The 27,691-nt window shown below is 41.8% G+C and overlaps 1 protein-coding gene across 4 annotated transcripts in view; it reads left to right on the top strand.

The window, feature by feature from the left end:
* Window positions 1-26,576, top strand: part of igf2.S (insulin like growth factor 2 S homeolog) — a 38,971-nt gene extending 12,395 nt beyond the window's left edge. For 2 of the 4 annotated variants that reach the window (XM_018259466.2, XM_018259468.2), the window contains exons 2-4: window positions 16,290-16,452; window positions 23,787-23,953; window positions 25,118-26,576. In XM_018259466.2, the coding sequence (XP_018114955.1) occupies window positions 16,290-16,452; window positions 23,787-23,953; window positions 25,118-25,351 (564 nt within the window). In that variant the 3' untranslated portion in view covers window positions 25,352-26,576. 4 annotated transcript variants of the gene reach the window in all.
* Window positions 26,577-27,691: the final 1,115 nt, after the last annotated feature.

Genomic DNA, 27,691 nt, shown 5'->3' with positions numbered 1-27,691 from the left:
GCTGCTGTTTTTCCTTCTCAATGTAACTGAATGTGTCTCAGTGGGACCTGGATTTTACTATTGAGTGTTGTTCTTAGATCTACCAGGCAGCTGTTATCTTGTGTTAGGGAGCTGTTATCTGGTTACCTTCCCATTGTTCTTTTGTTTGGCTGCTGGGGGGGAAAAGGGAGGGGGTGATATCACTCCAACTTGCAGTACAGCAGTAAAGAGTGATTGAAGTTTATCAGAGCACAAGTCACATGACTAGGGGCAGCTGGGAAATTGACAATATGTCTAGCCCCATGTCAGATTTCAAAATTGAATATAAAAAAATCTGTTTGCTCTTTTGAGAAATGTATTTCAGTGCAGAATTCTGCTCGAGCAGCACTATTAACTGATTCATTTTGAATTTTTTTTTTTTCCCATGACAGTATCCCTTTAAGGTGGTAAAAGCTGCCAACTAAGCTGCAGACTGAGTGAGCAGATTATTGGCTCATGATTTTGACCCTTGATGGTCTAACTGATCAATATCTCTCTGAAAATCATCCAGAAATCTGTCAGGCAGGTTAGAAAGTCCCATCAATTGAGCAACGTATGAGCACTTTAATGAGTAGGGTTGCCACCTTTCTCCACCGGTCCAGGCAGTGGGTTGGGTGGCAACGTCAGTGGGTGCAGTGACATCATCTCTAATTTGGAAAACTGGTAAGACTGTTTTGACCTGGGCAGCCCTTCTAAAAAAAGTCTCGGTCAGAACCAGGCAGGTGGAAACCCTATAGATGAGGTCTCTTCTCTGTAGGTCCACAGATCATTGCCCTATAGGTGCAGTATTGCTTGAAAGTTGAAAGTCACTTATGAATAAAGCGATAGTCACAGATGACTATGTTATTAATAACATCATCAATGATACTAATCACTAAGCAAACATGCAATATCTGCTATTTTTCTGCAAATCATATATGTTCCAGATTTCCTTTAGCTTTCGTAAACTGTGACATTCCGAAGGAGGGAATAGTAACCCAGCCTGCCGAAAAGCAGCACATATTTTGCTATTCCAGTTCTATAAATATGCTGACTCCTTCACATACATTTTATGTGTGATCCTAAGTTGCTTTTTAAATGCTCTGACTTCCTGGTCCATGTCCTTTTCTTTGCCAACGATCAGGGTCTGATATCCTCCTGGTACGTATGCCATTCTGAGTCCAGTAGGAACAAATAGCATTGTGACATCATACATCCAAGATGGAAGCCCTTAAATCATTATCAATGAATGCCTGACGCTCCAGGCTTTTTAGAACGCTAGACATGCAGCAGGAAGTTTGGCCGAGACTGCTGGGAATTTTTAGTCCTTCCAGAGTGCCGTAAGTTCCCTAGCCGAGATCTGCAGGGGGGAAGCGTAATGTTACATGATGCATCATTTCTTATGCAATCTACTCAGCAGTTTCTGAGTGTTTTCCCCCCCTGTTGCTTTCATGACCCTTTGCACCAGATCAGGTCAAAACAATATGCAGAATGTATTTTTTGGAAAACAATAACCTTCTAAAGGATTAAAGTAAAAATAAACCCCAATACGTCAGAGCTGATTTGTGTTTAACTCCCCATTTAAGCCTATGAAAGTTGTCTAGTCTAAATCACAACTTGAGCCTGATTTATGTAAATATATATGCAGAAAGCCTAGGTTTTTTGTGTGCATCCCTGCCACCTATTCCTGGGATTGGGGTGCAAGGGGCGCCCCGTACTTTAAACTGGCCACTGACAAGGAGGACGTATAATGGTGCCATGAAATTATGCCTTGTATGTTTGCCAAAATATAACTGAAGGGGAAGAAAAAGCCTGTGCCCAATCTGTATGCCATAATAATGCAGATGGTGAGTGCCATTTATCATCATCATTTATTTATATAGCGCTGTCAAGATACGCAGTGCTTTATATATGCACCCGTGTTCTAGCATAGCTTACACCTAGTTGCATGTGCAGAACGACAGCTATTAGAAAGTGCAAGAATGCTGGAATTTCAGAAAAAAATATATGACACATTGCAGACATTTTTGCACTTTTTTTGAGCATTTTAGCCTCATTGTCTCAAAGGGGGACTTTTGCTATTTCCCAAACCATAAGGATGAGGAATGGGCACCATAAGAGAATGAAGCAGTGGGACAGACAACAATGGCAGGTGTATTGAGTCTTTAACAGCCAATGATTAAAAACAATGAGTAAGTCCATTTCCCTAAAAACCCTCTTCTGTATCCTGAACCATTTATTGCTCCATTAAGACAAGAGCAGATTTTCTGGGTCTTTAAACCCAAGCCTGGCTCCACTCCAGCATTACAAACATGTCCTGCGCATCATTTTACTTCTTAGCGTAAAGGGATATAGAGACCATTTAGCAGTAATTGAGAGAAAAACAGGACAGGGGGATAGATAATATACTTTACTGGGAAACAAAGGAAATTAAAAGCAAAAAAAAAAAAAAAAAAAGCTGTTCCATCAAATTAAAGTCCCAGAGGGGAGAATATTCAGCCAAAACAAGTGAGAATGGCCAGAAACGGAGAGTTAAGGGTTGGCTTAACGCCAGCTGAAAAAGTCTGTTGTTTGCTGGTTCTATTCTGTTTTTCTTCCTCTTTCTCTCCCAGTTGCTTTCTCTCGGCAGTAATTGTTTGAAGAAGCAGGGACTGAGCAGAGTTGGAAAGGCTTCTGCATTGTTGAGCAACAGGGAATTGGGGGCATATGAGGGAACTTTTATCATGCAGGAGTCGTGGCAAAGGAGCAGATGTTGCTGCCTTTCCCATTTCCTTGCTCTACACCTTTAAGTTCTCTCTGTCCCCTGTTTAATTTCGCTTTTGTAACAAAACACAGACAGGCTTATTTAATCCGGAGTTAGACTTGGAATAGGGGGGGGAGTGGGAGGACCATTAAGAAGAATCAGGTTGACATGTGCGTTATTTGTCATCTGAAATCAGTCAGGCTGGTTGTAGATATGGAGTATGGAAGCCAAATATGGTGACGAGTTGTGCGATAAACCTCTTCCAAGTGCCAGACAGACGGCAACTAGTGGCACTACTGGCAGAAGCACAATAGCCTGTTTATGTCTGTCTGTTTTTATTAAACGGGAGCTTCAACTTTTAGTATGCTGTAGAAAGAGTCCTCCTACTTTTAATTCTTTGATTTTTTCAAATTAATTGGATAATAGTCTTTGGGACAGGACTGTGACTGTGGGATAGCAGGTATAGTAGGGAGAGATGGTGCCTATAGTAACAGTGGATAATAGTCTCTGGGAAGGGAGTGTGACTGTGGGATAGCAGGTATAGTAGGGAGAGATGGTGTCTATAGTAACAGTGGGATAATAGTCTCTGGGAAGGGAGTGTGACTGTGGGATAGCAGGTATAGTAGGGAGAGATGGTGCCTATAGTAACAGTGGGATAATAGTCTCTGGGAAGGGAGTGTGACTGAGGGATAGCAGGTATAGTAGGGAGAGATGGTGTCTATAGTAACAGTGGGATAATAGTCTCTGGGAAGGGAGTGTGACTGTGGGATAGCAGGTATAGTAGCGAGAGATGGTGCCTATAGTAACAGTGGATAATAGTCTCTGGGAAGGGAGTGTGATTGTGGGATAGCAGGTATAGTAGGGAGAGATGGTGTCTATAGTAACAGTGGGATAATAGTTTCTGGGAAGGGAGTGTGACTGTGGGATAGCAGGTATAGTAGGGAGAGATGGTGCCTATAGTAACAGTGGATAATAGTCTCTGGGAAGGGAGTGTGACTGTGGGATAGCAGGTATAGTAGGGAGAGATGGTGTCTATAGTAACAGTGGATAATAGTCTCTGGGAAGGGAGTGTGACTGTGGGATAGCAGGTATAGTAGGGAGAGATGGTGCCTATAGTAACAGTGGGATAATAGTCTCTGGGAAGGGAATGTGACTGTGGGATAGCAGGTATAGTAGGGAGAGATGGTGTCTATAGTAACAGTGGATAATAGTCTCTGGGAAGGGAGTGTGACTGTGGGATAGCAGGTATAGTAGGGAGAGATGGTGTCCTATAGTAACAGTGGATAATAGTCTCTGGGAAGGGAGTGTGACTGTGGGATAGCAGGTATAGTAGGGAGAGATGGTGTCTATAGTAACAGTGGGATAATAGTCTCTGGGAAGGGAATGTGACTGTGGGATAGCAGGTATAGTAGGGAGAGATGTGTCTATAGTAACAGTGGATAATAGTCTCTGGGAAGGGAGTGTGACTGTGGGATAGCAGGTATAGTAGGGAGAGATGGTGTCTATAGTAACAGTGGATAATAGTCTCTGGGAAGGGAGTGTGACTGTGGGATAGCAGGTATAGTAGGGAGAGATGGTGCCTATAGTAACAGTGGGATAATAGTCTCTGGGAAGGGAGTGTGACTGTGGGATAGCAGGTATAGTAGGGAGAGACGGTGCCTATAGTAACAGTGGGATAATAGTCTCTGGGAAGGGAGTGTGACTGTGGGATAGCAGGTATAGTAGGGAGAGACAGTGTCTATAGTAACAGTGGATAATAGTCTCTGGAAGGGAGTGTGACTGTGGATTAGCAGGTATAGTAGGGAGAGATGTGCCTATAGTAACAGTGGATAATAGTCTCTGGGAAGGGAGTGTGACTGTGGGATAGCCAGGTATAGTAGGGAGAGATGGTACCTATAGTAACAGTGGATAATAGTCCTCTGGGAAGGGAGTGTGACTGTGGGATAGCAGTATAGTAGGGAGAGATGGTGTCTATAGTAACAGTGGATAATAGTCTCTGGGAAGGGAGTGTGACTGTGGGATAGCAAGTATAGTAGGGAGAGATGGTACCTATAGTAACAGTGGATAATAGTCTCTGGGAAGGGAGTGTGACTGTGGGATAGCAGGTATAGTAGGGAGAGATGGTGCCTATAGTAACAGTGGGATAATAGTCTCTGGGAAGGGAGTGTGACTGTGGGATAGCAGGGTATAGTAGGAGAGATGGGTGCCTATAGTAACAGTGGATAATAGTCTCTGGGAAGGGAGTGTGACTGTGGGATAGCAGTATAGTAGGAGAGATGTGCCTATAGTAACAGTGGATAATAGTCTCTGGGAAGGGAGTGTGACTGTGGGATAGCAGGTATAGTAGGGAGAGATGGTGTCTATAGTAAACAGTGGGATAATAGTCTCTGGGAAGGGAGTGTGACTGTGGGATAGCAGGTATAGTAGGGAGAGATGGTGCCTATAGTAACAGTGGATAATAGTCTCTGGGAAGGGAGTGTGACTGTGGGATAGCAGGTATAGTAGGGAGAGATGGTGGCCCTTTAGTGGCTCTTGTGAATGTCAATAGTCATAAGAGCGATTCTAGGTTTAATTGAAAGCAGCTGCATCCTCTAAAGTGTTAAAGAAAAAAGGATGGGAGGCAGTGTGTTTTCATGGAATTGATTCTGGTAACCCCTGGCAGGGTATTTGGAGTTTGATTCTGTGCAAACATTTGAGATCAGATTGCTGGCTGCCTCACCTCACCTCCCCTTCTGTACATCTTGTACACTTTGCCCTAATGTACAGACAGACGGCAGGAGACAAGCTATAGAAGGATCACATATTTGGACTTGCTATAAGAAAGCACCGGGGAATTGTGACCTCGCCGGCCTTCTACAGGATTGTGACATCATCATGACTGCAAATAAAATATTTGTGTATAACTTAACTCAGAACAATATACAAACCTCAAACTCTCTCTCTCTCTCTCTCTCTCTCTCTCTCTCTCTATATATATACAGTATATATACACAATTGTTGATGTTTAACATTAGAATTAGGGATACCCTACATCATAGACAGAGAGTCAAAGCAAAGAATAACGATGCAACTGCTTATTAGTGACTGTTATGCAAGTGTCTCTCATTAAAATTAGCAAATATAGGTGCAATCTATTACACGAGCAAGATCTACCAATCGGAAATGAGCTTTCATCTGTTCAGTGCAGCTGAGACAATGAAAGCACATTTCTTATTGGTTGCTATGGAATATTGTGCAGGTGGTGGAAATTGTAGTGTAACATAGCCAGTTTTAGTGATGGGCGAATCTGTCCCGTTTCGCCAAATAATTCGCGAAACGGAGAATAATTCACGAAACGCATTAAGTCAATGGATGTCAAAATAATGTTGATAAAGTTTTGACGCAATCGACAATTTTTATACTCGTGACTATTTTGTCCAAATGCATTGAGGTCAAAGGGCGTCTGAATAATTTTGCTGTGCGTCAATCTTTATGCACACGCCAATAGTGCCGCGCAACAATTTTTTACGGTTGCGGCGGATTTTTTGCCGGTGTATTTTCAACGCAGTTTCACTAAAACGCTCACGGGCGGCGAAACATGAAAATTCGCCGCAAATCCATGTTTGCCGAATTTATTCGCCCATCACGAGCCTGTTTACTACGTTGTGTGCACAGTTCTTATGGCAGTCATGCCTAAGGAAAACATATTTTGATAATTCTTATACGTTAATGAGAATGGGTGTTGATTGGTTTAGCCTTTATTAAGGCTGTCAGCACCTATATGTATATGCTGATTAAGCCTGTCATTGCCTTATAAAACAAATTATGATTTTAAAATAACCCCATAGACCACCCAACGTGCAAGAGGAGGGGCTTATCTTTCCCAGTGTATCCTGGACAGCTTTCCTGAATTGATTGGCATCATGTAAAACAGCAGATTATAAGAGCAGGGGAAACCAAGTTTAATGCCAAAGTTAGTGTAGACAATATACTGTATATATCACTTAGTAATCTAAACTTGCATAGTTAGACTAGGCCTGGGGATCATTTAGGGAACTAGAGCGGGACTTAGTTAGTATTAAAAGGCAAACTTAAACATGCTGCAGCAACGAGAAATCTTTTTGTATATGGCCTATGGATTTGCATGATGGTATTATTATTTTATTAATATCATATTAAAAAAAGTGTGAAAATAAAAACCGGAGAAATAGATAGCCTGTGCAAAATAAAAAAAGTTTCTGATATAGTTAGTTAGCCAAAAATGTAATGTATAAAGGCTGGAGTGACTGGATGTCTAACATAATAGCCAGAACACTACTTCCTGCTTTTCAGCTCTCTAACTCTGTGTTAGTCAGTGACTTTAAAGGAGAACTAAACCCCAAAAATGAATATGGCTAAAAATGCCATATTTATTAAACTGAACTTATTGCATGAGGCTAAAGTTTGAGCTTGTCAATAGCAGCAATGATCCAGGACTTCAAACTTGTCACAGGGGGTCACCATCTTGGAAAGTGTCTGTGACACTCACATGCTCAGTGGGCTCTGATTGGCTGTTGAGAAGCTAAGCTTAGGGCTCGTCACTAATTATCCATCCAGCAGAAAATAAGCTTCCCTGGCTGTAATATAAGCTGATGCTACAGGTTTGCTGATTATTAAATTTTGATGCTAATTGCACTGGTTTCTGTGCTGCCATGTAGTAATTATGTGTATTAATTACTAATCCGCCTTATATTGTGACATTTCTATTCTATGTGTACTGTATATTGTGAGTGGGTCCCTAAGCTCAGTAAGTGACAGCAGCACAGAGCATGTGCAGTGAATCAGCGGAAAAGAAGATGGGGAGCTACTGGGGCATCTTTGGAGACACAGATCTTTACTGCTAAAGGGCTGTGGTTACAGAAGCACAAAACATACCGTACAACATTTCTAGCTACTTCTTTAGTTTAACTTTCCTTGTTCCTTTAAGAGCTAAAGATTTAGTTTTGTTTCCCCAATCTTCTATTAAGGTTATTACTGGCTCAGCTTACATTTTTAACTTTGCCTAATCAGCTAGTGCCCCCCTGGGTGCCTGGGCACCCCTACCCTTAACAGTTTCCATACTCATCCTATTGTGTTATAATGGACACAACCACTAATAACAGCCAGTTATCATCTCTGAAAAATGGTGGATCTGTTGTTTTAACCAATTGGAAAAGTTACAAGAAAATCATTGTTTGCTATTACAGTCTATGGGAAGATGTGATTATTGGCTGAAAGTGTGAATGACTGAGCTTTGGCTGCAATCACACCCACGTGCCATGCGTTGGCTATTACGGGAGGTTATTCCCCGCTGCTCTCTCTTTTCCATGAAAAAGTATCTGCAGTCGCAGCACGTGGAATCTCCTGCCGGCTGTTCCCCTTTGCTGATGATTTTAGTTGTGTTATAGGGGACGATTGAATCTCCAGGTGTTAAACCTACAGGTTTAGTTGCCCTTTACAATTACCACGATAGGGAACCTGTTTTTATCTATCAGGATGAAATAGCATTAAGGTCACGTTAAGTTACGACGTGACGGGATCACATTCATAATGGCACTTTAATGCATTGCAAAGCTGATAATTAACAAAAACGATGTAATTAACAAATATTTGACTTCGCTGACTTTCCTCCGACTGAACGTCCTCACGTATCACAATGTTAATTTTTCCCTTTAGAGTTCTCGTTCTCGTTTTATGTTAATAACCCTGCCAGTGAGTGATTTTACCCTTCTGTACCTATCATTCACATGGCTCATTTATCAACACTGGGCAAATTTGCCCAAGGGTAGTTACCTATAGCAACCAATCAGTGATTAGCTATTTAAAGCCAGCTGCAAGTAGAACAATGAATGCAGCAATCTGATTGGTTGCCGTGGGCAAATTTGCCCAGTGTTGATAAATGACCCCCTGTAGTCTTTCACAGACCTAGAATGAACCAAAGTAAATGCACTGTTAAGTAGCCGTGTTCCCTCCAAGCCTTAAAGGGGGTGGTTCACCTTTAAGGTAACTTGTAGAATGTTATAGAATGAACAATTCTAAGCAACTTTTGTTGTTTTTCATTATTTGTAGCTTTATAGTAATTTGCATTTTTCTTCTGACTCTTCGCAGCTTTCAAATGGGCTTCGCTGACCCCTTCTATGGGTCTGGCCACACGGGTAGATTCGGGAAGATTAGTCGCCAGGCAACAAATCTCCTCTTCTTTGCGGCGACTTATCTCCCCGATCTGCCTTCCCCTGCCTTCCGCCAGCTAAAATATAAATAGCGTGGGGGCAGGCACATGGAACTCTTCGCTTTCCGAAGTCGACGGTAATTGCCTTACAAGGAAACTCCGGGCGACTAATCTCCCTGAATCTGCCCGTGTGGCCAGACCCTTAAGAGCAAATGCTCTGTAAGGCTACAAACGTATTTTTATTGCTACCTAGCCAGGATGGCACTCGGAACGTTTAGTTTTCTGAAGTTACTCGAAGTTTCCTTGTGAGGAAATTACGGGCGACTTCGGAAAACAAAGCGTTACGTGTGCCTGCCCCCAGACGACTTACATTCAAGCTGGCGGAATTCAGATCGGGGAGATAAGTCGCCACATAGAAGAGGAGATTGGTCACCTGGCGACTAATCTCCACGTATCTGCCCGTGTGGCCAGACCCTTAAGAGCAAATACTTTGTAAGGCTACAAATCTATTGTTATTGCTACTTAGCCAGATGGCACTCGGAGCGTTTCGTTTTCTGAAGTCACCCGAAGTTTCATCGTGAGGCAGCTTCGGGCGACTTTTGAAAACAAAGCGATCCGAGTGCCATCCTGCCGACGGTTTACATTCTAGGCAGTTCGGGGAGATTAGTCTCCCCAAAGAAGAGGAGATTTGTCGCCTGGGCGATTAATCTCCCCGAATATAAGTGAATGGGCCTACCAGTGTCTCCTTTCCAACAGCACCCTATCTGTACGGTTCTTGTAGGGTGCAATAAGTGGGTCCAGCACAAAAACACATGCCCTGCCCATAGCAAAGGAGGCCTATTATGTTTACTAATGACTTAGAAGCACAAAATGACCAAAAGTCGTGTTTATTAAAAATCCAAACAAAACCACCGACAATTCCAAGTAACCTGCATAAACCGATTCTGTTTTGAGAAAAGTTTTGATTGTGAAATTCTCTCGTTTTTTTTTGTTGTTGTTATCGCTGCGTTGCAGTTATTGATGTAAGAAAGTGATTTCAGTCCTTCGGCCCCAGTGGGACAAGGTCCTGTTGATTTAAACCCGCAGTCACTCGCTTCTTCTGCGAAACGAATCATTTTTCTAACTAATAAAAGGTGCAGGCTCCACTGGAATAAAAAGAACTCGTTAGCAGATGTGGCCGGGGACAAGAAAACATCTGCTCCATGTCAACAGCCATTCCTGCTTTACTAGAAGGGGGCTCATTGCCTGTTCGTTCCTTTAACTGTCCTTGATTTCTAGTTAAATGCTGAAAATAAACAAACAAATCCCTAACTGGAAAAAAAAAAAGTTAAAATCCCTTTTTTTTTAAACTTTACTTGACTAGCGGCCAATAGAACATTGGTAAAATTGCAGTCCAAAGATTTCCAATGCTTTATATTTTAAATACTTTTTCATATTTTATAACATGTTATTTTTTGAAATCAGTATGATATGGACTCTTACATACACAGGTATATAGGATCAGTTATCCGGAAACCCGTTATCCACAAAGCTCCGATTACAGAATGGCTGTCTCCCATAGACTCAATTTTAATCAAATAATCCACATTTTTAAAGATGATTTCCTTTTTCTGTGTAATAGTAAAACAGTCGCTTGTACTAGATCCCAACTAAGATATAATTAATCCTTATTGGAAGCAAAACCAGCCTATTGGGTATATTTAGTGTTAGTACATGATTTTCTAGTAGACTTAAGGTATGAAGACCCAAATTACAGAAAGATCCGTTATCCAGAAAACACCAAGTCCAAAACATTCTGGATAACAGGTCCCATACCTTTATATATATATTTTTTTTTTGTGTTTTTAATTGTGAATTTTGTTATATTCTGATTGGTTCTCCCCTTGGGTACTTCAGCTGAGCTTATAGAGATGAAACAACAGAACTGCAATTGGTGCTTTATCCCCAGGGAAAATTTCGAAATTATAGGGGTAACATAGGGATATAGAAGCCAGTGGGTCGGTGTGGGCAGAGACTTTTATTCCCTACCCTAAACCATACCTCCCATCATTTGAAAATTGTAAAGAGGGACAAAAACATTAGACCCACGTAGTGCGCCAATTTTTTGGACCACGCCTGTTTTATGGCCACACCCCCTAATTACATGTCCATTTTTAAAAAATTGTCAGGTTATGAAAGTTTGAACACATTTCTGGGAGTTCTAGGTACATGTTTTAGGGCAGGGGCACACGGGCAGAACTGCCTTGCCCCTGCCTTCCGCCTGTTATAATGAGAAAACGCCAATGTCGCCCGAAGGACTTTGGAAATCGAAGCGCCGCGAGTGCATTGGCGCATGAGATTTTTCTTTTTGGCAGGCGGAAGGCAGGGGAGATTGGTGCTCCGAAGAAGAGGCGATTAGTCGCCAGGCGACTAAATCTCGCCAAATCTGCCCGTGTGCCCCTGCCTTTATGTTTTATAACAGTTTTGCTAATGAAGGTGAAATTGCCCTTTAGGGCAGGGGCACACAGGCAGATTAGGGGAGATTTAGTCGCCTGGCGACTAATCGCCTCTTCTTCGGGGCGGCAATCTCCCAGATCTGCCCTCCTCCCACCTTCCGCCTGCTAAAAAGAAAAATCGCGTGCGCCAGTGCCCTCGCGGCACTGGGATTTCCCGAAGTCGCCCGAAGTTTCCTCGTGCCTCTTATTTTAATCGAGCTTCAAAAACTTTGTAAAGATGTGTGGAGTCAGTGCAGGAGATCAAAGGGAAACACGGGACTTTTCAGTAACAAACCTGGGACTGCGGGCTGAGCTGCCAAACTCAGGACTGTCCCACAAAAAAACGGGACAGTTGGGAGGAATGAACCAGCTCTTACATTTTTTGGACCCAGTTCCTCTGTGAGAAGTAGAAGTGTTGGAGATGATGATAATACGAAGTCAAACACACAGAAGACAAAGAGAAAGAAAGGAAATGTTAAGCTAATCAGAAGGCTCTAGAGAATCGCTGGGTTGGCAGACTTTTTTAAAAAAAGAACAACAATAGTAAAATAACAGCTTTGACCCGCTCACGGTACAATTACAGTGGACTCCCGGGACTTCATATAACAGCTATTCTTTATTGCAAAATGATACATGGCCGACGTTTCGCTCTGTTCCTGAGCCTTCCCAAGACTTTCTGTTCTTTGGAACACGCCGAAACCCCCACCATGTGTTCCAACAAAGGATTATCGCACAATAAATTGCCAGAAGAACATTTTAAACATTGTTTATAAAATCTTTAGCAGTTTTATTCATTTTAGGAATCCACGTTTGACTGGTGTATTTGCAGTGTCCGTAACAGCATGAACCAGCCAATGCAAAAGAGCCGGGGGTTTCCAAGCACAGGCCCATTCTGTTTATTGGGGAATGACAACAAGTCATTTATTGAGCCAAGGAGGAAAAAAAAAAATAATCGGCTGAAGATGTTCCACTTTAGTTTAACTATTGCACGATACCTTGACTACAGTATAAAGGTTTGCTCAAGCTGTATCAAACGCTGTGATCACAAGCGATGGACTGTTTCATTCTAGTACCACTTAAATATAAAAATATTCTCATAAGCAAAAGAGCCGGCCTGCATGAAAAATAGTACTGGGCCTTATTGGCTCTCTGAGAACTATAACTTCTTAGTATATTTCTTCACTGTGTTTTGGGTTATGATGTCATATAGAAACATTAAACAAAATCACATGGGATACAAACTTCATAAATATGAGCTATGAACCCACCTGACACTTGGGTATGGCAGCACCGGGTCCATATTGTAGGGAACCTGTACTGACCATTATCCTTCTGCACAGGACACAATTTACAGTTGACTTATCATTTTAATTCAACTTTATTACTACACACAGAGGGCACCATAAGAAATCCCCCATGAAAATTGCCAGGGTGGCAAGTGTGGACTTCAAATATAAGGTACCGTATATACTCGAGTATAAGCCGTCCCGAGTATAAGCCGAGGTACCTAATTTTACCTCCAAAAACTGGGAAAGCTTATTGACTCGAGTATAAGCCGAGGGTGAGAAATGCAGCAGCTTCTGGTAAGTTTCAATCAAAAAATTGAGGGTTTCTGCTCCCATTGGAGGCGCCGTCGTCTCGTTTTTGGATGCTGGCGACCATTCTTGGACGCCGGCGAATATTCTTGGACGCCGGCACCTATTCTTGGATGCCGGCGACTATTCTTAGGCGCCGGCGACTATTCTTAGATGCCGGCGACCGTTTTTGCGCTTGACCCGAGTATAAGCCGAGGTAGAGTTTTTCAGCATATTTTGGGGGCTGAAAAACTCGGCTTATACTCGGTATATAAAAGCCATTTCTTTCTGGCATACATAACCAAAAAAACAGTTATATCATACTCAACCCTTTCACTCAACTTGCTTTGCTTTGTAAAAGAGGGTATATTGCAGAGACAGTAGCCTCAAGGGCATCCCCATTAATATAAATTCCAGGGCATCGACAAATTTTGGTTAATTAATCTTTGCTCACTGTTTGACTTGGAAAAATATTTCCTCTGCAGGAAACCCTTTTGCTTCCTAAAATACATCACTAATGCTCAAGCACCAGGAGTGATTAATGGAGTCAGATTGGAATCATACATCATAACACATGACAATTTGTGATGGAGTTGCTCCACACAGCCTAAAGGTGGCCATACACGGGCCAATAAAAGCTGACGACAGACCGAGCCGGCAGCTTATTGGCCCGTGTATGGGGCCCTCCGACGGGCTTCCTTGATCGATATCTGGCTGAAAGTTGAGCAGATGTAGATCGGACAGAACTAAAAATCCCGTCGGATTGTGGACGCATTTGTTCGTTCATGCAGTCCCGCGATCCGCCCTTCGTTATGATCCAATCATTTGGCCCTAAGGCCCATGTTCAGATCAACCCGTTTACCCTTCGTTATGATCCAATCGTTGGGCCCTAAGGCCCACGTTCAGATCAGCCCATTTACCCATCGTTATGATCCAATCATTGGGCCCTAAGGCCCACGTTCAGATCAGCCCGTTTACCCTTCGTTATGATCCAATCGTTGGGTCCTAAGGCCCACGTTCAGATCAGCCCGATATCGGGGAGAAATCCGCTTGTTTGCCAACAATGCCAAACGAGCGGATCTCAAAGTGTATGGCCATCTTAATAGGAGAGGGCTCCGATATAATTTTGTTTGATCTGTCTGGATGACAAGAGCAATCATATCATATGCAGGTAAATAAACCCAGTATCACCAGGGCTACTTGCCTCTATGCAGCATGCAGGGTACGTCAGTGCTAACATCTTACTATTAGAAGAACTGCAGCTATATGACTGTTTCCAGTGCATTACACAGTCTTACACCTTATCCAACATGTGGCTGGTTGACTTAGGGCAGGCATTTCAGCTGGATCCAAAAAGTATTCTCATCTGTAGCAGAGAAAATCAATCACGTTGGTTGTTTAAAACATGGTTAGGTTTTCTAAGAATTGGGGCCTCATACAGCACCTTCCTTACTAACGCTCTCCAGCTGCCAATGGTTTCTATTTCCCAAATTCTTTATGGTTGGTGTGGGTAAGCGTAGTTGAGGGCATGTAGTGCCTGGGGCTTCTGGCCTTGTCACTAAATATATGGCCACATAGCTTTGTTTAAAACTGTTCTGGTTTTAAGATGAAAAATCTTACAAAAACCTTGAAAAGCTCTACTGGGGATACAGAAGGACCTTTCAGTCTGGGAAAAGCTGCATGTATTTTTGGTGGCACCCAAGTAGTGTTGTTGTTCAGGTAGGATGGGGATCCCCAACCCATTTTTTTTTAATAGTAACTTTTTATTGAGTTCTCATTAAAGGGATACTGTCATGGGAAAAATATTCAATTTTGAAATCTGACATGGGGCTAGACATTTTGTCAATTTCCCAGCTGCCCCCAGTCATGTGACTTGTGCCTGCACTTTAGGAGAGAAATGCTTTCTGGCAGGCTGCTGTTTATCCTTCTCAATGTAACTGAATGTGTCTCAGTGGGACATGGGTTTTTACTATTGAGTGTTGTTCTTAGATCTACCAGGCAGCTGTTATCTTGTGTTAGGGAGCTGCTATCTGGTTACCTTCCCATTATTCTTTTGTTTGGCTGCTGGGGGGGAAGGGAGGGAGTGATATCACTCCAACTTGCAGTACAGCAGTAAAGAGTGATTGAAGTTTATCAGAGCACAAGTCACATGACTTGGGGCAGCTGGGAGATTGACAATATGTCTAGCCCCATGTCAGATTTCAAAATTGAATATAAAAAAAAATCTGTTTGCTCTTTTGAGAAATGGATTTCAGTGCAGAATTCTGCTGGAGCAGCACTATTAACTGATTCATTTTGAAAATATTTTTTTTCCCATGACAGTATCCCTTTAACAACAAGAAGGAAGGGAGTAAAGAAGGAAGGAAGAAGAAGGTAGACATGATAGGATATAAAGACAATTCTCAGTAGACTTATTTAGTCATTGTTGCGGGACAACCAAGGAGACCATATTTTATCGAATTTCTGTGGACAACCTCTGGCAATATACGTTAACTTATAAAGTTCCAGCTGGGAATTAATAAGATTAATCCATTTTTTAAGCGTAGGAGGAGTTGGACCCATCCAGTGTAGGGCTACTGTTTTCCTGGCATAGAACAAAAGCGCTCTCATCAATAATCTTGAGTGGATTCTGGGTACCAGAGCATCCGTTATGCCCAGTAGGCAGGTAGCTGGGTTTAGTACTTGTGGTAGAGTAAATTCTTCGGCTAAAAACTGCATTATGTTTTTCCAAAATTTCTGTATAACTGGACAATACCATATAAGGTGTATGAAATCCCCAACCGCTTTTAATTGTGAGCCACATTCATATGTTGAAAGAGTTTGGGAGCAACACGCATGAAAAAAGTTCTGGTGGTGCCAAATTAAGAGCTGTGATTGGCTATTTGGCTGCCTACCGCTGACTGTTTTGCAGTACACCTGGTTTTATGCAACCAAAACTTCTCTCCAAAACAAAAATAAGCACCTGCTATGAAGCCACTGAGAGTAACAACCAAGGGTTTGGTGAGCAACATGTTGTTTGCGAGCTACGGCTTGGGGATCACTAAGCTAGGACTTCCAACACCATCAGATGTCAGCTGCTTACAATAAGTGGTAGCTACTTCAATCAACAAGTCCTATAATGTCTTGTCTAGTAAAAGGCAGTAGCAGGAGGAACTTTATATACCGTTTGAATGTTTCCTTAATTTAAAGTCCTCAGTACAGAAAGGGAATATTCCCTGGTAAGAGCCGCGTAACAACATGGTGTTTAATAAATAATAATAATGTACAGTATTTGTATTTCCTGACTGGTTCTGCAGCAATTGCATAACATCTCCGTGTTCCTTTTTTCTCTCCAGCTGCCAAGAATGTCAGTCATGAGGCATCTATTCCTCCTCTCAATCACCTTCCTGGTATACACCCTAGACTCTGCTAAAGCCTACAGAGCAACAGAGACCCTGTGCGGCGGGGAGCTAGTGGACACCCTACAGTTTGTGTGTGGAGACAGGGGCTTCTATTTCAGTAAGTGAAACCAAATATATATCGACCAGTTGTGGATAGGAATTGTATTAATATATCCACTGTTTCCAACATGCAGACATAAAATGTCATCAACCACCTGCTCATGTTTGGCTTTGAGGCTTGGCGCCGTATCTTTTCCGCAGAGATTGAATCTGTTTAACCCCCCCCCCCCCTGTTGAAATAAGATGGATGGGAGCTTGCATACCTAAAGCTCTTTGAAAACTAAGCTATAACATCATCCATGACACCAACGAAGTTACACGGTTATAAAGCTAAAATAAGACAAATGGGATGGTAAAAAAAGTATAGTGAGTTTGCCAATGAAATAACATATTTTAGTACTGGAGGTTTCTTTTAAGAGTTCCCATGGTAGCCATAAGTCAATGAAATGCTTGTTTTAGGAAAATGATAATTAAGAAGCTTTTGGCAGGCATCATGCTGGTGCCATTCTGTTGTAACTACCTCCCCAAAGAACTGGCCACAGTATACAGTGGAAACACTAAAGGTGGCCCTAGACACACAGATAATATCATACTAAACGAATTTTCGTGCAATATTCGGTGTGTGTAGGGTGGGAAAAAGAGCTGACCGATATCGGCTAAAGGCTCGGATATTGGTCGAATGGGCTGGATGGAAAATTTTGATTGGGTGCCTTTGAAGGCACCAGAACATCGGCCATTGTTAGTGCTCAATGGTCAGATACAGGTAGAATTCTATTGTTTCTATATGTATATCTGACCATTCAGCTCTACACGTGTGTATTGAAATGAACAATCTTTCTTGGAATCATGTTTTCCAAGAAAGATCAGAATTGCTGGGTGTGTGTGAAGAATTAGGGATACAAGCATGCTAGTCTCTATAATGTCATAGCTGACTATGGATAAAGCAATAAAGGATGCCAAAGAAGCTGTTTACAACTCAGTCTGTCCAACCTCCATCTCTGGCCTCATGGCTAGTGATGGGCGAATCTATTCGCCAGGCGCAAATTTGCGCGATTCGCCACCTGCGAATAAATTCACGAAACAGGCGCGAAAATTCGCTGGTGGCAAAAAAAAATTTCGCCGGCGTCAAAAAGGAGACGTCGGCACCGTTTCGCGCAAATTCGCCCATCACTACTCATGGCCCACATTTTGCTGCTGAGTTGTTTTAGCAGAGTTCCTATAGTAGGATAATATAATAACAGAAGCACTAGTTCCTTCAGGTTTATTATCTTAGAGCTGGGGTCCCCAACCTTTTTTACTTGTGAGACACATTTAAATGTAAAAAAGAGTTGAAGAGCAACACAAGCAGGAAAAGGTCCATGAAGATGTCAAATAAGGGCTGTGATTGGCTGTTTGGTAGCCCTTAAATGGATTGGTAGCCTACTGGAGGCTCTTTTTGGCAGAACATCTGTTTATTTATGCAACAAAACTTGCCTCCAAACCAGTAATTCAAAAATAAGCACCTGCTTTGATACTACTGGGAGCAACATCCAAGGGGTTGGTGAACAACATGTTGCTCGTGAGCTAGTGATTGGGGATCACTGTCTTAAAGGAACCACCAGACATCTGATTTCCAACATTGGGACAGAATATGTGTCCTGCTATGGGATACTACTCCTAGAGCAAATGTTAAAGTGTTATTCAATGTCCCTTCTCTTTGAGATGTTGGCTGTATCAGCTGACGTATCTTTGCATTATTCCCCCCTCTGATTCAGGCACCACCTGTAGAACAGTGGAGGATTTGAAGGCATAGAAAAATAGTGACAGCCTGTGGTCCCATCAATTGTTGACATACACAACCCAGAACCTTCACCGTATATGGTTTATGAAGCATTATGTGCTGCTATTCTTGCCCTACAGTGTTTCTGAGGCCTTCTACTTTATATATTGACCAATTGCATCTACCTATGTGGCCTAATTCCACTATATTATACAATGATGTGTGAGGGGCTCATTTTGTGCATCTTGAATCTTAAAGGGGAACTATCGCAGAAATGAAAAGGATAAAAGTTCTGAATGCAATCTCCCTAAAAAAGAAGTAGGTCCAAACTGATATTTATTTCCTAGTTAGCTGCCCTCCTCTTCCACTTGCCCACTTCAGTGTCATCTTTACAAGATGTCCTGAATATTGCTGGAGTCATGGATCGAGTCCTCTCTCTTTTGACAGCTGCCTATCGGTTCAGAACAGAGACAGCTCCCAAAAAAAGGAATCGAGTTCTCTGCTTGAAACAGCTGATAGGAGTTTGTTCTGTGCAGCTCGTGCTGACTGTGCACATTCCGGCCCTAAGTGTCCTGCTCAGTAATGTTGGCAAGGGAAAAAGGAAGACCCAGGCAGGAGGCATAATGGGGGGACAGTGGCTCGGTCAGCCAGGTCCTACAAAGACCCTCTTTGTTGCTTCCTGCATTCCTCTGGGAGAGTAGAAGGAGGGGAAGAGTATTGTTTACTTCAAATTCCCCTACCCCTTTCAAATTTGATTGATTTGGCAAGAGGGGGAGGGAGGCTGTTCGAGGTAAGGAGGGGGGGGTGGACAAGGGAAGGATGCTAAATAGGAAATAGCCAACATATTTATTGAACACATGTCGTGAGAGAGAGAGAAAGATAGAAACATGTAGGAAATCTGAGGCTAGTCATGTCTCGCTTGTTAGCCAGGGCTTTTCTGAGATAACATTATTACAGCTGCCTTGTATATTCATTCTATGAGGGTGTGAACCTTCCATAACATTTTTGCTCCGCTGAAACATTACAGAACTACAACTCCCAGCATGCTCCAACATATCAGTAGTAAGAAAGGCATGCTGGTAGCTGTAGTACAGCAACACCACCAATGTTGGTGGCTGCTTTCTCTGTAATGACCCAATATGCTTCTACAGCTACCACTTTAAATTGGGTTACTGTCTAAGCATAATGGTTCTTGGTCCACAATAAGCCATTTGGAAAGCTGGAATACATGTTATTGATGCAGTGTCGGACTGGCCCATCGGCTTGCCAGAAAAACTCCCGGTGGGCCCAAGTGTCAGTGGGCCCTCATGCTGCTAAACTTTTGGCCTTTTTTTATGGTCATTCCCTATTTCTATGAGAACAAAGAGGCTACATAGATGGAATAATAGATAATAGTATGTAAATACAAGAGATTAGGAGACTGGAGGTTGAGTGAGGAGAGGAAGAAAATAGTACTGAGAGTGGGCCCTTGGTCTAAAAACTTTTGGTGGGCCCCTGGTCTAAGGTTTTTTGGTGGGCCCCTGGAGTCCCAGTCCGACACTGTATTGATCATTTCATTAATAAACTTTTTATAGAAGTGATGGGAAATCTAAACAAAATCTAGTGAAAATACGGTTACAGTTTGCCCAAACCCTGCAGACTGCTAGCACTTCACAGACAGCCAAAACAACAAGGTGTTTTGCCTTCTAGTACAAATTATATACCTTGCTAACATGATGGTTAGTTGGTAATTATAGTGAGATGCCCCTATGAGTCTGAGTTTTACTTCTAAATCCAAACACGGTGACAAACAACATTATACCTACTGAGAATGGATAGTTTCTAGACATTTAGGGATGGGAGTGGGATCTAATTAACTAGCAGGCATATCATTTCTGTAAAAACACTAAGTTTCTTTATTTATATATATTGCATGGAGTTACTAGTGTGTCCTACTGCCCCATTTCCCCAGCTGACACTTGGGATAAGTAAAGTAGTCATCAAAGCCAGCTCAAGTCAAGCACAAGGAATTGGATTGACTGAAAGGCAAACTGTCATGGTGAGATGGGTCTGTGCCAAAAACATTAAATAACCCTACATCAAACACACACAAAAACCTACTTATGCATTTGCAAATGGACAACACTTATATTTTCAGTACTTTGTACTTATTAAAGTAAGTCTCAGGAAATGAAAAGCATCCTCATGGGTTGAACTGGAAACTGTAGCTATTGGTGCACTTTAATTTGCATCCTTAATGGTTGTCTTTATGTTGGATGATCGATGCAATCCCGCCAATCTACTTTGTATTCTTCATATAGAGAACAATCTCTATCATGGGTGCAGCAGTACTACAGACTTCAAAAGAACAGTTACATCTACCGAGCAAAATAGATGATGCTGAAGTCTATGATGTGTATCTGATGTAAGGCAAGCAATATAGCAGCTGCCACTCATAAACAACAGCCTAGAGGTTTCCAAACTATTGAACTGGTCCCTCTAAGATGTCAAAATGTTTCATGTTTTAGGCCTTCCTTTAAGGTCCAGCGTTTGGTCAGACCACTTGAAGGTCCAGACTTAACTCATACATGGGTACAGATATAGGAAAGCATTGGTGTATTAGTTATTAAGCCATAGTTACGAGAGTATCTAGGACAGAAAATACATATTCACCCCAAATCTCACTCTAACTGCCCACCAAGCCAGGCTTTCAGGTGTATCTAGTAGTACAACCAAATTTCTAGAGCCTCCCTGGACAACTCTCTAAGGAAAAAATGTTTGTATTCCTGTAGCTTTGTTACCAGTTAGGGTGGTGACACACTCTAAGATTCCGGGGAGATTAGTCACCCAGTGACAAATCTCCTTTGGGCAACTAATCTCCCCGAAAATCCTTCCCACTGGCTAGAATGTAAATCAACGGCAGGATGGCACTCGGAGCGCTTCGTTTTCCGGAGTCAACTGAAGTTGCCTCCCGAGGAAACTTTGGAAGACGAATCGCTCCAAGTGTCATTCCGCCGCTGATTTACATTCTAGCTGGCGGGAAGGCTTTTTGGGGAGATTAGTCACTCGAAGAAGAGGAGGTTTGTCGCTTATCTCCCCGGAATCTTAGTGTGTGTCACCACCCTTAAGAGGAATCTAATGGTATGTGCAGAAAGGGGCAAATAGATTGGTTTTGATCATGTTTTGTTTCTTTAACTTTTGTCCCATCTTCTGAGCTCTGCAGCCAACACCTCTCGAATCAACAACCATCTTTAGGCAATAGTCCTCAGAATTTATTGTTTGCCTATTTCACCCCTTCTATCTTCAGATGTAAGCCCTGACACTAAAGAGTTAAAGAACACCTTTTTATAGAAAAGAGCTGACATGGATGAGTGTGAAACCCCGTATCTGGGACTGAAATCCAAACCTGTTGTTTACATGGTCTGTTCTGCTGGTATGAGAGATGAGAAATGGGTGCATGCACTTTCCCTTTTTTTTTTTTCCTCTTTTCGGTTGGTAGATATTTTATGCTGTAAAGAGCTTATGCAACTGAAAGATAAACACATTAAACTTCAAGATAAATGGTGCTACAGTGGTTAGTGTTGTTGCCCGGGGGTCTTAAGTTTAACTCTGATAAGTGGAATTTTCTTATTGGACTTTGCATGTTCTTTCTACTTTTGAGTCAGTTTACAGTTTTAAAAACTTTTTTGCAAATTAAAATGTCATCTGATAAAATTCAGAGAAACATTCTTTTTTGTAAATTCTTTATTTTGACGTTTGCATTACATCCCATGTAAATCAAGAGGTCACAAACATCAATAAGACATAAAAACGATACTCCATTGAACTGCCCTTTTTTGTACTGTGTTAAAGACATATCATTCTTATGTAATAGAAAGAAGGGGCTGTATCTGTTATGGGCATGTCCATAAATCTGGGTAACAATTTAATTTGGGTCCAGTGTGGTTGGATATAAGGACATTGCCTCATAATATGGGTAAGGTCACCATTTGGTTGTCCACACCTCCAAAAGTTTGGGTACATTTTGGACGATTTTCTTGATACTCTATACCCAGGCCCGAATTTGTGGAAAGGCCACCAAGGCCCAGGCCTAGGCCGGCAGTTTTTTAGAGGATGGCATGCTGCCCAACCACGCCCACATTGGTTTGAAGTGGGTGTAGGGGGGGGTCTAAGGTAAATGTAAGGCCCCCTTTTTAATATTTTTAAAAGTATATTGCCTTTCCTTAAAGGTAAACTATACCCCCAGAACAATGTAGGTCTCTATAAAAATATATTGCATAAAACTGCTTCATGTAAATAAACCATTTTCATAATAATATACTTTTCTAGTAGTTTGTGCCATTGGGTAATCCTAAATAGAAAATTGCCATTTTAAAACATAAGGGCCGCCCCCTGGGATTGTAGGGTTCTCAGTGAACAAAAACAAACCATACATGTTAGGTGACATGAGTCAAGTAATAGACAGAGTTCTGTCTTTTGCTCCGACACTTTTTCTTGTTACAGTTAGAGCTGCAGTATTTCTGGTCAGGTGATCTCTTCCTGTAACAGTTAGAGCTGCAGTATTTCTGGTCAGGTGATCTCTTCCTGTTACAGTTAGAGCTGCAGTATTTCTGGTCAGGTGATCTTTTCCTGTTACAGTTAGAGCTGCAGTATTTCTGGTCAGGTGATCTCTTCCTGTTACAGTTAGAGCTGCAGTATTTCTGGTCAGGTGATCTCTTCCTGTTACAGTTAGAGCTGCAGTATTTCTGGTCAGGTGATCTCTGAGGCAGCACCCAGACCATCACAAAATGGTGGTTCAAGGCAAGAGATGTAAAAGGGCAATATTTACTTAAATATATATTCCAGTTTGATAAGATTCTTTAATATGCCACTTAATTTGATACAAAACCATCTGTTGCTCAAGTATTCATTTTGGGGGTAATCTTCCCTTAATCAAAAATCACTGGTCTACGCTAACCTGCAGTGATTATACTTCCTGAGGCAGAACTTCCTGTTTACATTGATTGTGCAGGAAGTAGTTAGCAAGACAGGCTCCCTGCTAGCCACTATCACTTAGTGCTCTGTTATACAAGTCAAAGTGAAAATCGAATGAATTAAAGAGGCATTATACACTTTATTACTGCTAGACCTGCATAAAAACTGATGGCAAAGGCTGCCATTGGGAATCTTTCTTTTTCAACGCACTCAATCCAATGAAGAAGTTCTGATACAGGGATCATTTTGTGAACACAGCTACCAACACAGAGAAATTAAATTGGGGATACCCCACTGAATCAGAGTCCTGTAACCTTCCCCTTAAATATTGATGTATTTTGTTGGTTGGAAGAGCCGCCACGTGGCACTCCATCAATGTTGTAGCCGTTTTGTTTGTACCTACCAAAACCCAGTCTGGCTGATTATTCTTGAATAGCATAGTATTGTTTTGAATACTGGATTGATGGAGAGACCTGTGAGGGCTAAAGTTAGGAACCTTTGTGTGGCACTATAATAGGGATTGTAAGAAGTAAGTGGGGTTGATTTAAGGCTTTAATTACTTTTATTGTTTGAAAAGTTAAATAGAAAACCAATTTTAATGCTATACTTTTCAATGTGTGCTTACCACAAACTACATTTCCAAGAGATGCATTGTCAATAAAGCATCTGTTTCCTCCCAGGCACGAATAATGGCCGCTCCAACCGCAGGCCCAACAGGGGGATCGTGGACGTATGTTGCTTCAAGAGCTGTGATCTGGAACTGTTGGAAACATACTGTGCAAAGCCAACTAAGAATGAGAGGGATGTCTCCACTGCACCTGCCACAGCAATACCACCACTGAGCAAGGTGAGTTAGAGGGCTTATCAAGTACAGACTTTGCCTATTGTGCAGAATCATGGTGGAAAAGATGAGGGCAGTGGTGAGAGTTAAAGCAAACTGCAAAGCTTGCAGATCCTACAGACAGTCAAGTCAAGCATTAAAGCAGAAATAACACTTTAACTGCAGCTACTGATTTTTAACTTGTTCATTTAACTAGAAAGGATAATTAGCTCTTAACGATGTTCTCTGTCCTACCTGCCTCAACCAGATATATATATATATTTGTTACCCACAAACATTTACTAATGTTGTAGAACCATTTCATTGTGCAACACATGTACTGAATTTGGCAGGTGGTATAGTCTAACTCAGGGGTGCCCAAAAGGTAGATCGGGATCTACTAGTAGACATTTAGATCAGTAGATCTCAAGACACTGTCAACAAACAGCTTATCTAAATCACACTCTGGTTTCATGCTTTTCATTCAGATATTTATTATGTTAAGGTTACATAAGAAATAGTTTGTTAAATATTAATTTTCTCAAATATCAAAGGTATAAATCAATATTTAAGTAATATTTTCCTTGGGACAGAATGCAACCAATGCTTTTATGGATGTAGATCATAATGGGACAACATCACTAAAAGTAGACCCCGCATTAGTAAAGTATGGGTGCTCCTGGTCTAAAGGTGGCCATACACGGGCCAATAAAAGCTGCCGACAGACCAAGTCGGCAGCTTATTGGCCCGTGTATGGGGCCCCCCGACGGGCTTCCCCGATCGAGATCTGCCCGAAAGTCGGCCAGATCTCAATCGGATGGGACTAAAAATCCCGTTGGATCGTGGCCGCATCTGTTCGTTGATGCGGTCCCGCAATCCGACCACCCGTTACTATTTGTTAGGATCCGATCGTTGGGCCCTAGGGCCCACGATCGGATCAGCCCGATATTGCCCAACTCAAGGTGGGCATATCGGGGAGAGATCCGCTTGTTTGGCGACATTGCCAAACAAGCGGATCTCTCTGTGTATGGCAACCTTAACTCTTTAGAAGATAGTAAGCTTATAGAGTTGGCTCAGTTGGCTCCAAAGTGATTGACTGCTATGGGTAACTCCAGAAGGATACATTTAGTGTTCTTATACCAGAAATATCAATATTAGAATATAACAGTCTCTTGTTTCACTCTCTAGCAGGACCTGTACCACAAACATCACCACACAAAGAGCTCCAAGTATGACATCTGGCAGAGAAAGTCCATCCATCGCTTAAGGAGAGGTGTCCCTGCTATTGTACGGGCTAGGCAGTATCGATTGCTCATGGAGAAGGCTGAAGAAGCAGAGCAGGCACTATCGCATCGGCCCCTTACCACCTTACCCATAACCCGGCCTCTTCGTCTGCAACAAGCCTCAGAACCTTCCCACAATTGAACCAGGGACCTTTCACTAGAAGAATCCCATTGCCTTCATCTTTTGTTTTTCTAACTTTTGTCATCTCTGAATGGGAGGGAAATCGGGTCCGGCCTTACCCCTCTCTCTATATCCTAGGCCGATGAACAGAGGTGAGCCTATAGAGCTCCTTATCACACCTCAAGGAGGAGAAAAAGGAATAAAAAGAAAGACGCCAAAACCGGAGCAAGATGTTTTTCTCGGGTACATTTCTGTGGATTTATGTGTCCTGTTATTTTTTTTTATTCTGCATTTTAACCTGCAAACCCATCAGTGTATGTGTACATATATATACATATATGCAAATACAATTCGTCTATACATACATACACAAATGTGCAGCAAAGGAATCCAGATGGTTCAGCACTTCATGACTTTACCTGCGCACCGGAGCTGCAAATATTTTTTCCATTTCCAAGTATTATGCATTTCAAAATCCTTAGAAACCGTGGAAATGGTTTTAAAAAAAAAAAACATTCAAAAAAAGGGAACCTTTATTACCTATGGGTCTATAGTTTCTACACGATGTTACATCTACAATTCCATACAGCATTTAAATAATGATGTCCAAATTAATTGCACCTTTTTTGAATGCCTGGAAAAAAATTCTAAGGACATCTAAGTTTTTTTTTTAGCTCGATTGCTTTTGTGTCACGGTGGACTGTGATATAATATTCTGCAGAATTGTTGCAGCCCGTCTGGCACAGTGGGAGATAAGCACAAGAGTTCCAAATGTATTTGCACCTTTTTAATCAATGAGAATGAAGAATGAGGGGAAATTAGAAGGAAGGCTTTTTTCATAATGGTGAGAGTGGTCTGCTTTGCACATGTGCCACCGATTACAATGATTTTATATATGTATAATATGTATAATATATTGTATTAAGTTTTTTTTGCAAAAAAAAAAAAAAAAAAGCCAAGCACTATTTTTTACGGGGATGTTTTTCTAAGGTAGTGAAAGACATGAGATTGGATAATTTAAGTATGATCTGCAATGGTGCTAAAGTCATGCAGAAGGTTAGAAGGAGCGGGAGATGTTGGAGGGTCATGAAACATGGGTCCCCTTACATGGCAGAAGTTTCCGATGATTTACTTTGATTGGCGCAACTGCGCGATCTTCGTGTAAAGGGCCCCTGTTGTAGCATGAAAGCGACTGATTATATACAGTGAACTTGAAAAAAAAAAAAAATTAGCCTTTTCGTTTTAAGAAAAGTGATTTGTTTTGGTTCTTTCCTCTGAATTGTGAAGAGGGTCTCATTCAAATATAAAACCACTCAATGTCAACAAGAAAAGACGCTGTTGCTCTACAGACTTCCACAGGTTGTACCTAGGGAAAAGGGAATTGCATTAGCGGCAACTTCTTTTCCCACCATTATAGATCCTTTGTCTGTGCCAGAGGATCCCATTTCCAATTTGAGCTGTCTCAAAATTAGGGGAAGATAAAATAGCACACACGGTAAAATTGCAACAGAAACATTTCAACTTGCAGCATTTAAAACTAAGGTCAAGGTAGTGCTCTCAGGACCAAATGATCCAGATATTGGACAGTCCTATTCTTATATAAATAATGAGCCCCCCTTGCATTACTAAAGATTATCCTGCAGTCACCCCCACATCCCAATGATAACCAACTACACCTAAATATGAACAATGCTAGTTAGTGAACAGAAGAGTCCATTCTTCTCCAGTCACGTGAAGGTACTTGTGAAATCTGCACTTTTACTTGCTCCTGAAAACTGGATTTGGGAATCTGCTAATTGATTACTTGCGATGATTAAGTATTGACATCTATCAAGTTTGAAATGTAATGTGTTTAGCCAGAGGATAACGCACATTTTACCACTGAAGTGAATGCCCCCAATTGCTGACAGTTTAGGGCACACTTATGAAATAGATAAACCACTGGGGTCTATAAGTTAATAAAAAGCAAATCTGAAGAATGTATCACAAGTTGAGCAAATATGTGCCCTGTAAATCTGTTTTAAAACTCATCAACCTATTCCAGGCCACAGATAGACATCCCATTGCAGGGCTGCACATGGCACCCTCAGTAGAGTTGCAATCATATGGGACATTAGAGAAGAGCGCTACAATGGTTGGGTTTATTACTGCTGATCTTAAATACGAGGGCTTTCTAAAATCTGCTTTTGACTACACAGTGTAAGAGAGCAAAGTATCACCAATTCCATTAGATGAAACCTCCACTTCAGCCAGCACAAGAGCTACACGAAGCGGTTCACGATGGAACAAATGCAATATAATAAGTTCATAAATGAGAATAAATAGCTGATGCTGCTCATACAGCCCATCATGTGACAAATA

The sequence above is a fragment of the Xenopus laevis genome, chromosome 4S, assembly GCF_017654675.1.
Source record: "Xenopus laevis strain J_2021 chromosome 4S, Xenopus_laevis_v10.1, whole genome shotgun sequence".
In the NCBI taxonomy this organism is placed as follows: Eukaryota; Metazoa; Chordata; class Amphibia; order Anura; family Pipidae; genus Xenopus; species Xenopus laevis.
The sequence above is the reverse complement of the archived record's forward strand: the minus strand, read 5'-3'. Positions and strand labels throughout refer to the sequence as shown.